Source organism: Vicia villosa, linkage group LG1 (genome assembly GCF_029867415.1).
Source record: "Vicia villosa cultivar HV-30 ecotype Madison, WI linkage group LG1, Vvil1.0, whole genome shotgun sequence".
NCBI classification, from domain to species: domain Eukaryota; kingdom Viridiplantae; phylum Streptophyta; class Magnoliopsida; order Fabales; family Fabaceae; genus Vicia; species Vicia villosa.
Genome location: NC_081180.1, coordinates 24775420 through 24785973, shown reverse-complemented (window position 1 = coordinate 24785973; position 10554 = coordinate 24775420). Strand labels below are relative to the sequence as shown.

Genomic DNA, 10554 nt, shown 5'->3' with positions numbered 1-10554 from the left:
CAGATGATGTCGGGAGAATACCCTCTTAATGCGTGGACTTATATCTCGTCGTCTGACGATTTATCTTGTGTAAGATACTGACTATTATCATTATTTAAAAAGAGTGCTAATTTACTTCCAAATGGCTAAGACCGACTAAGAAAAGTAATTATGGTGGGTTTCGCATCTCTAAAGAGAATGGCAGTAGGTTTCTAGTGTGTAAGAAAAGTGGGAACTATTAGGCCTTTATGAAGTGAATCTCTTATTCTACTCTTTGGGGTTCTTAGGTACCAAGTGCCCTTCCAAAAATACCTCATGTTTTCGGAGATGTATCTCTGTACGCACTTTTTTTATTTAACGTTGGTTTGTTCCATAGGTGCATTACGGAAACATTCATGTTATGTACCTCCGGAACCATCTGATATTAAACTCGCGTCAGACTCTTCTCCTCACTCATTCCAAAAACTTTTCATTTCCAAACTCTCTCTACCTCAAAAATCATTCTTCCACCAAACTTGTTTTTTTTCCACTCGAGTTCGATAGGGAACACCAACGATCAACACACTCCAACTCGTTCAAAGCTCAATATAATCGATAAGTTTTCGAGTTCCCGAGATATTTTCGATTATTTCTTGTATTAGAGTTAGAATACACTTTTAGGTGTAGAAACCATTAGATAGTTTTATAAAAATAGCTTAGAGACAATGTAGATATTGTTTGTTGTGTAAAACGGACGATCAAGGGCTTAAAAATAGGTTTTACAAGGTTTTGAACAGTACAAACGTCATTGTAGTGTTTGAGGAGTTGCAGAACGTTTCGTAGGTGCATCTACGCAACAACGTTAGGGTAGTTCCATAGATGTGGTTTCAGAACAAACCTAGTTGTTATGAATGTTGGGTGCTCGGGAGACCGGAGCAGAGAGAAACTGGAACTACGCTGATGGGTACATCATGTGTAGGGGTGTGCATGGATCAAAAACCAAACCAAATTGAACCATATATATGGTTTGGTTTGGATCTTAAAACCGTTTTCATAAAACCGGTTTATTTTTTAAAACTGATTTACATGTGGATCGGTTCGGTTTTAAACCGGTTTCTCAAAAAAAAACCAATTTTAAAAAAAAACTAGTTTTAAACCGGTTTCTCTCAAAACCAATTCAATATTTAAAATTAATTTTATTTACTTTGAATTAACTTTTTAAACCAATTTTTCACTTAAATTAGTTTATTTATTTTAAAGGAATACCAACTTTTTAAAATCAATTCAATTCTTAAAATCAATTTTATTTTAATTAAGTTAACATAACTTAAGCTAGTTTAAGTGGTAGTGGGTAATCTAAATTATTTGAAGATTTTTTTTTTATGTAGTAGTAGTTATCAATTACCTAATAACTAAGAGACCTGAATACCATAAAAAAAAAATTATGAAATAACAAGTCTTTCATTTTCATTTTCAGTTAGTAGTAGTTATCAGTTAGTAGGAATATCATAAAAAAAGTTATAAAAATTATGAAATAGTTTGCGTAATGTATTACAGGTTTTCATTTTTAACTTAGTATTATATAGGTGAGGAGAGTTAGAATTTGTCTTTTGTAAAAAATTTCATTTTCAATTTAGCATCATTAAGTCTCATCATCATATAATATATTAGAAATAACAAGTCTTTTTTTAAAAATACTGCAAGCATGTTTCATTTTAATTTAATAAATAATTATTTAAAATTAAAATTTTAATTCAGAATTTATTAATGTGTTATTAGAGAAATTTAACTTTTCTCATCATAAGTATGTGGTTAACCATAAAAAGAGACAAACATATAAATTTAATACATAACAAAATTTGGGTATCCAATAACTAAACCACATTATTATTGTGGTTACCGGTTTATATTTGGATAACAAAATGGATACCCAATTTTATATTTTAACATTTTATATTGCCTCGCTGTCGTCAGATAGTTGAGATATTGAGGGCTGACATTGAGGGAAGTTTCCTCCCTGAGGGGTTTGGTATCAGGCGTATACCGAATAACATTATGGAGGTGTCACAGGGGGAACTGATGTACCGCAAACATCGCGCCAAGATGGGTGGGATAGTAGACGGTATAGGCAGAGGAGCCGGGAAAGGAGGTGGTGGAGTAGAGGGGGCACTAGAGGCATAGGAGGGGATGCAGATGTTGTCCGACACACACAATAGTGATCGTGCCAATTATTTTGATGTTTGTATTTTGATTACATTGATGTACTATTTTTTTTATTATGTATATGACATATGACTATTTGGATGATGTATATGACGTATTATTTTGATGTACAATATAATATTGAGTAGACATATCACTATTTTGATGTACTATATTTTGATGTATTATTCTGTTGCATAAAAAAATTGTAGTTTTGGAGTGAAAGATTAAAATCTAGCAGAAGGTTTCGTAGGTACATCTACGGAACATTATGTTTTTAAGACGTTCTGTAGTTACATTTACGGAAATTTCTCTGAACTGAATTAAGTTGAATTTTTCCCGGTGTTTACCATTTTAAACTACTTTCGTATATGTAACTCTAGAAAAAAAACAACTTCTGAACTAAAAAGGGTGATTCCTAATATGTATCTCCAGAAACAGAAAGTGTTAATATAATTGCGCCAGGTGTCTAAAAGTATCAAGGGATGAATTGAGATATTATCTTTATGAATTACAGAATTTGAATAGAATATGAACATAATATGTATAAATAGCAAAGGGACCAAAAATGGGTAATATAGTTAAGGAGGAAAAATTGCAAACAAAAAAAATATATTATTTTTTGTTTGAATGAATATTTTGAAAATAATTTAATTGATATATATTATCGATGTAAAGAATTTTTCCCTAATATTTTTTATATTGATAATGTATAATAATTAAACTCTTCTAGGTGTGTTTGGATTGGCGGTGAACAGAATTGATTCTAGGAGAATTGAGTTTGGTAGAATTGATTCTAATAGAATTGAGTTTAGCATAATTGATTTATGTTTGGATATATTTATGTAAAAGTGAGTTGAACAATAAATTTCAATGTAAACATCACCCAAAATCAATTCTAGAGGTAGAAGCTACAAATTCTAGCTTCAAGGAGAATCAATTCTGGGGGTAGAATCAATTCTACTTTTGATAAAATAAACACCTCAAAATTACCTAGAATCAATTTTACATCTCTAGAATTGATTCTAGATCTTCCAAAAACTAATAAAAAAAATCAAAAGTGAATAAAAAATCGGTTATCTTCAATGTCTATTAAAAGTCAAACGCTAAAAATATTATTGGACAACTCTCATTAATAAAACAAAAGCTGCTAATTTGAGTTAAAAGAATGTTGATATCTTAAATATGAAAAATGAAAAATGTACTACAATATTTATTGTTCAAAAACTCAGATATCACTCTCATACCAATATTTAAAAGGTGTAATTAATTTGAGTTTAAATAGTGTTAATATGAAGGGAAGAAAAAGAAAAGTGTTGAAAGCTTCATGGACTACGTGGGGGTGAAAACCCTCTTATGTATTACGCGGGGTGAACCGAAAACCCTCTATGTAAATTAGTCTATCTGACTGGTAGGACATATATTAAAAAAAAAAAAAAAAGTGTAAAAGACAATTTTGCATATGTATGCATGTTGTTGAAAATGATGATATCAAATGAAAAATAAAGGAAATAACTAATTAAATTGAGTTAAGTTCCTAAGTTCGATTTATTAATCACCATTTCAAAGCAAGGCCGCATATTGTTAAAACCAATGCATAAAATTACCTCTTAAGAAATTTTAGAAAACTCTGGAATCTGATCTGAAGTTATTAGTCTTATTTTACACCATTGTTAGAAATAGAATGCAACGTTATAGAAACAGTATCAGTTATCAAAAGCCATGAATCACAAACACCAACAAGCTCTTTGAGAATGCTGATATACTTAAAATCACTCAAATTACTAACATCAGGTCCTTTCTTAGAAAAAAACTTAAGATGAAGAGGATGTGCTGACATCATTAAATCACCTGAACCTTTTCTTAAACTTTTACTAAGACTATTTACAATGGTTTCCAAATTCAACACCCTACTTTTTCACTTTTTATACTCCACATCATCTTCTCTCTCTTCCACCTAATAATTCAACACACATTCAACTTTTACTCACTACAATAGTTTTGTTTAATAAAATTCAACACCCTACTTTACCACCATTCACAACACACTAAAAATTCAAATAGTCACAACAACCAATAGGATTTTGCAAAATATTGTATGTGGCCCCCACTCTCATTCATTCAACATGTTGAATTCTTTCAACACAAAGTAATCCACATCATATTAAACAAGCTATTAAACATACCATTGCATGAATTCAACAGTTGAAAAAAATTTTCAACACCCCCATTGTACATAGTCTAAATACTAAATAAACAAGATCTGAGCCTGTCAAGAACATCCTCGTTTTTTTAATCAGAATCTGGCAACAAACCTATTTGAATTATGCCAGAAAATGGTTCAGAACTAATCTCAGAAAGTCCTCGACTCATCTTGACAGGCGAGGATGCATATAAGAGCCTTATTTGATCATTGGTAAGATGAAAGGTAAACTTGATAAAGTTATTATTTGAAGAGAAGGAAAGAATTACATGAATAGCAGAAATGTCATAGAAACAATCAAATAGTGAAATAGGGACTTCCTCTAACATATTGTTAAAACCATTGCACAAAATTAAATGTTCATATAGGACAGCGGCATATCACTTCTACTCAAAAGTTTATTAGTCTTCTAGAACTAAAGGAAAAGAGTTGCTAGTTCCAATATAGATATTCTATGTAGTAATAGATACCAAATAGCTTGTATGATTTTCCATTAGACAAAAGTGCTGCTTATCAGCGGTATCCATTCAAATCAAAGACAACTAAGTAGAAGAAGAATATCAGCTCAAATAGCATATCAACAGGCACTAATCTGGTGTAAATTAGTATGCAACTAACTACTCGGCATTCCCCTGCTCTCGTTATAATCATCAAGAGTCCATTGATATTATGACAAATTCAACCCACGCCAGTTTGCTAAATGGTCATCCAAACTTGAGTTAGATTCTAAAGAAAAACCTGAATCAAACACTTAAATTCTTCTACTATCTGATATCATAAAAATAAAAATAGAAGGCAATGTTTGCTTACTCGCATTCAACAAATATGTCTACTATTTTTCTCTACAATTCCACAGTCATTCTTTTGTTAGAAATTCAAGCATTGTTCTAAAATCCCATAAATCCATATATCATCAATCGTATTCTCCAACCACAACACTAATTATTCTATTGTGTCAATTACTTACAAATTTAAAACAAAATTGGGGATATAAGTCAAAACTGTGACCAACAAAAAAAAGGGTTCCAACTTACTGAGCAAGTATAACAAGATGAATAGCACTATATGGTTGGTTTATTCAGTTGCAACAAAATGTGTTTTAACAACTTATCCAAGCACCAGATGCTAGCATCCTACCCTTGATACAGCTTTAATAGCTTAGACGCTTCATCCTCAAAACATTTCACATACCTTTGCAGGAACAACTCATCAGACAGATAAAATGGCGTAATTATGCTAGCACCCTTCTTCATCAAACCATTGGAAAGTAGATACGTAACAACGGAAGCCCTCGGAATAAACCTTTTCTTTATACTAAATCCGAAAAGATCCGGTGCTCGCAGAAGCAGTGAAGGATCCCAACCAAGCTGTTTGATCCAAAAACTCATGACCGCGTTGAGTTTATCTGGAGACAGTAGCATAATCTTAGGGTTCCTTTTAAATGCATCAAAAATTGCATCTTCAGAGAAACCCCAACACTTGAATGCATCAATTTTGGCATCCCATTGTGATTTAGTGACAGCCCTTTTGGCTAGTAATGCCAAACAGAAATTGTATTTGGAAGGGTGAAACCCTAATCCCTTAATCTCCTCCACAGCCTTTCTCAAATCGGTAGAACAAATTACAGAAGGTCTAGAACTAAGTAAACGGTAAATGCTGGAAGGAGTGACACCGGAATCGAGTAAAAATTGAAGATTTGGTTTCATGCGGATATCAGAAATGGAAGAGGGACAGAATATGATTGAAGTAATAGCTTTTTGATCAGAGGGACAGAAACTTCTTACCAATTCAAAAGAACGGATAATGCGTTTGAGGCTTGACTTGAGGAAATGGGGGCTTCTGGTGACGGTGGCGGCTATGTCGGAGGGGGAAGCGCCTTTGGAAGCCAAAAATTGAAACTTTGGGAGAATGGTTTTGGGGTTGGATGATAAGAGTGCAGGGGCTTTGAGGATGATGGATTGGATTTGGGGAATGGAGAAACCGTGAGTTTTGAAGAAGGTGATGACGGAATCGGGTTTTTCGGGGGTGGTGAAATTGATGCGTTTGGATGCTTTGAGAGCGTCTTGTGGAGATAAACCGAGATTGTTGGTGAGGTAGGAGACTGTGAAGGGTTGTTGAGATAAATCTGGGGTGGCGGTGGAGAAGGAATTGAAAGAGTGGTGGATTGTTTGAAGAAGGTGACATATTGGGGTTTGGGGATAGAGGAGAGGTCTGAGACGGTGATGATGAAACATGAGATCAAAGATTCTGCTCATACTCTCACGTGAGGAGGTGTGGAAATAGGCTGGGCCGAGCTAGGCTTTGTCAAGCTTAAGCCTCGCCTATCAAAAAAACGGAAGCTTAAGCTTGACCTGTGGTCTGTCGTAGGCTTATTGTTTAGGCCTGAGCCTGGCCTTTTCGAAGGTCTGATTAGTCTGTTAGCCTATATAAAAGCCTATTTGTTTTAGACATATGTATATAAGAAATTAATATAATTTTTAAATAGACTAACTAACTAAAAGACCAAGAGACTAAAAATTTGTTTGCATTGAGTTATTTTAACTTATCTCTTAGCATAAGTTTTAGAAGACTATTTTTTTAAGAGAATTTATGAAAACAATGTTCATCAGATGTTTTCATCTTATTTTCACAATTTTTTCAAGATAACCAAATTTTATTTAAGTATTTTAATTCAAACTATAAAACATAACATAATGATAATAAAAAAATATTCATATTTATTTAAATAGGCCGGTCTGATAGGTTTAAAAGGCTTTTTCTAGGGCCTGAGGCCTAGCCTTTTTAAGTAAATAGGCTTATAAAAAAGCTTAGGCCTTTTCTATTTAAAAATAATGTGTGACCTGGCCTGAGCCTTTATAGGCTAGCCTGTAGGCCCCTGTTATCGGCCTGGCCTATTTCCACCCCTACACGTGAGCATAACAATCATTAAATAATATTCCCTTGTCTTAGCTTAACACTCACAAGGGTTAGAAGATGAATATTTTGTTGGAACAAAAATGTTGGTTGCCCATTTTAGAGTTTATCTAGTGATAGTGAAAGGTGTCATTGATGATAGTAGTGTTGATTTAGTGTTTTTTTCATGATGAAAAATAAGGTTGTTTATATGACCACCATTTTAGAAAGCGTCGATTTCTGTAATGAAGTGGCAAGCACGGATGATAAAGGTTGGGTCCACACTTTCCATGTTGGACTAAATGTATCCAATACGGTAAATGATGTCGACATAGTGCTAGATCCCTTTTTGGATGATGAAATATTGTGCATGCGACCACCTTAAGGTGTAGACGATGAATATTTTTATTTTTATATCGGGGTGAGGGTAAACTTTGGAGTTGAGGTATCATTCCATTCATTATTTTTCTATAGGAGATATTGAAAGTTATTAACATTGCACCTTCCTAACTCCATTCTAATAGTTCGGTTTTGTCTGTGGTTATGAAATTATGTGTAGAGGCCTTGACACTATCTCTATTATGGGTATTTTTTTCTTCCTTCTACGAGATCAAAAGGGTTAGGAACGGGGGTTGGCTTTATGTTATTTCAATCCTTGGAATGACCCTTTCTTATCCCTTACCCGTCTAACTATAAGAATAGAAAAGATGAGTTCATCCGAGTTCGAGGTGTTGTCAATTATTCCAAGGTTATTTTTAATGAGGACAACACTTATCAGTTTCTTACATGTGCACCTCTATCCATTATTGGTTATAAGTTGATAAGTTTAGTGAGACCGAGAAAGATGGGTTTTTTTTTAACTGATGGCATTAGAACAAAAGAAAATTGGAACAAAAGGATAGGGGGGACATAAACCAAGACTCTATCAGGAGGAGATAAACCTATAGAAAGGCGTCTCTAGCCTATTCTTAACAAAATCAGCCCTTAAACAGATAAGAATGGAAGTAAAATAAGTAGAGTTAGTAATATTCAGCCCAATACTAGCTAAGGTATCAGCACAACTATTTCCTTCCCGGTAAATATGGGAAACTACAAAATTCCAATTAGCAACTAAACTTATACAGTTAAACCATCTATTTCTAATGAACCAAGGCACAGTGTAGGGAGAATTAAAAGCTTTGATCACCGCCGTTGAGTCCGTTTCCAACCAAATATTGCTCCAATTCTTCTCATAGGAGAACTCAATTGCCATCATGGCACCCGAAAGTTCGGCAATGAGAGAGTTAGCAACACCCAAAAAATCAGCAAACGCACCCAAAAAATTACCGTCAAAGTTTCGCGCAATGCCTCCACAAGCAGACAAACCAGAAGGGCTAGAGGTACCATCATAATTTATTTTGATCCAGTTCCTGGGAGGGGGTTTCCATATCACCTCCAAAATATTAGGGGCTTTGGGGGGCCGAATAGGAACATAAAAATTCTTCAGCATGACAAAATTCTGCATATTCAAATAGGAACCAACGGTAGGGGAGCCACCTGCTAAAGCCACAGAGTCTACAATGGAAGAGATGGAGCTTTGAATAGAAGGAGGAACATCCTGAAATTTCAGCCTATTCCGAGCCAACCAAATGGCATTAAGGATAAAGACTATGGCAGCAATGGAGACAATCTTGCATTGACCCGAGCCGAACTTCCGGCATAAAGCCTAGATGTCGGGCCAATCAAGAATAAGAGAAGAGATATTCAGCATTTTACTCAACCAAGACCAAAGAGAAGAAGCAAACTTACAGCCGAAGAAAAGATGATGCGTCGTTTCCTCCGCTTCCTTACATAAGCAGCATCGCGAAGGAAAAGAAAAATTTCTTCTATGCCATTGTTCATCCGTAGAAAATTTGCAATGAAGGAGCTTCCACACGAAAGTGGACTTGGAAGGAGGAATGGATTTAGACCAAATCCACTGCCACCAATCCTTGTGAAGCCCCAGCGACCTTTTGAAATTAAAGCTAATCTTGGCGGTAAGATCGCCATTCGGAGAATCAGTCCAAACTCTACAATCCGACTGAGGAACAATCGGGATATGGCAGCGTAAAATTCTCTCTTGAAGATCCAACGGTATGGGAGATAAGGCTTTGGAGAAGTCCCAACATGAAACTTCTTGAAGCAATTTCGACATTTAAGTGTGAAGGATTTGTTGAGGTATGAGAGACTTTCCTTCTGTCATGATTTTTTGGGGTAAGTAATGTTTTTTGTTAACTCATATAAGTTACATTTAACCTTTGTTTTTAAGTCGAGTTCCCGTTTTTATTTATTTTGCTGGAAGAATGGTTCCCTTGTTTGTTAAAGAGAAGAAGGAAATGATGGAGGGGGAAATACCAGGAGAAATGAGACAGATCCTCTAAACACGAAAAATAACCATTTTGGTTTGATGACTCAAACTCTTAAGTAAAGGAAGACGATAATTGAAGTAAAATCATTCTGGTTGTTCCTTTAACCATTTGGCAACCTATAACAAACCCTAAGGTGAAACTATTTTCCCCGCCCAAGAAGAAGAAGATGGATCCTAGGAAATGTCACATTGTTTTAGAGATTCCTCTTGTCTTAACTAAAAAAAGGGTCATTATAAGACAGTGGAGGTAACATTTCTTCATAAGAAGGTGCCTCTGAGATACATTTTTGTTAAAAAATTAATGGGATGAATTTTATCTATGATCACCTTAATGCATCTTGTGATGTGAACATTGCAAAAAAATTGGTCCATAAAGGATGATATAATTGCTAGGGACATATTTGATGAAAAATATTATGCTGGAAATAGTGATAAGTAAAGCCACAGACTTCCTAAAACAAAGAGAAACGTATTGGAAATTTAAGCTGAAGAAGAAGAAAGAAAAAATGACTTGGATCAGGTTGTGCTTGTCTCAGCTAATGAGAGATTGACAACTTTTGAGAAGGATAAAAAAGATGTCCATACTGCTCTAAATGAAGCAATTAAAGAAAAAAAATATTTAGTCTAATTATATTATATATATATATATATATATATATATATATATATATATATATATATATATATATAGATTGCGGGGGTTTTAAACCCCCTTTAAATAACTTTAAAAACCAAAAATCTTCAGGAGCAATTAATCAAACTGTTGGTAGAGAAATCTTTGTTACCCTCATTCTATGAAGGATTGTATAGGACTCTCGAATGTGGGTAGTGGTCCTCCATTTAATTCAATCTATAATATAAGAAAATTAATGGCTGTGGAAAAGTCAAAAACACCCTTATTTGATTTTTTGCC

At 34.2% G+C, this 10554-nt stretch overlaps 1 protein-coding gene across 1 annotated transcript; it reads right to left on the bottom strand.

Annotated features, from left to right (window-relative positions):
- Window positions 1-3402: 3402 nt before the first annotated feature.
- On the bottom strand, window positions 3403-6621 carry LOC131603041 (uncharacterized). The gene has a single exon (XM_058875287.1). The coding sequence runs from the start codon at window positions 6616-6618 to the stop codon at window positions 5497-5499; it is 1122 nt and encodes a 373-aa protein (XP_058731270.1). The 5' UTR covers window positions 6619-6621; the 3' UTR covers window positions 3403-5496.
- Window positions 6622-10554: the final 3933 nt, after the last annotated feature.

Bases quoted from the DNA above. Each gene is read 5' to 3' on its own strand.
- LOC131603041 (XM_058875287.1), bottom strand. From the start codon at position 6,618: ATGAGCAGAATCTTTGATCTCATGTTTCATCATCACCGTCTCAGACCT.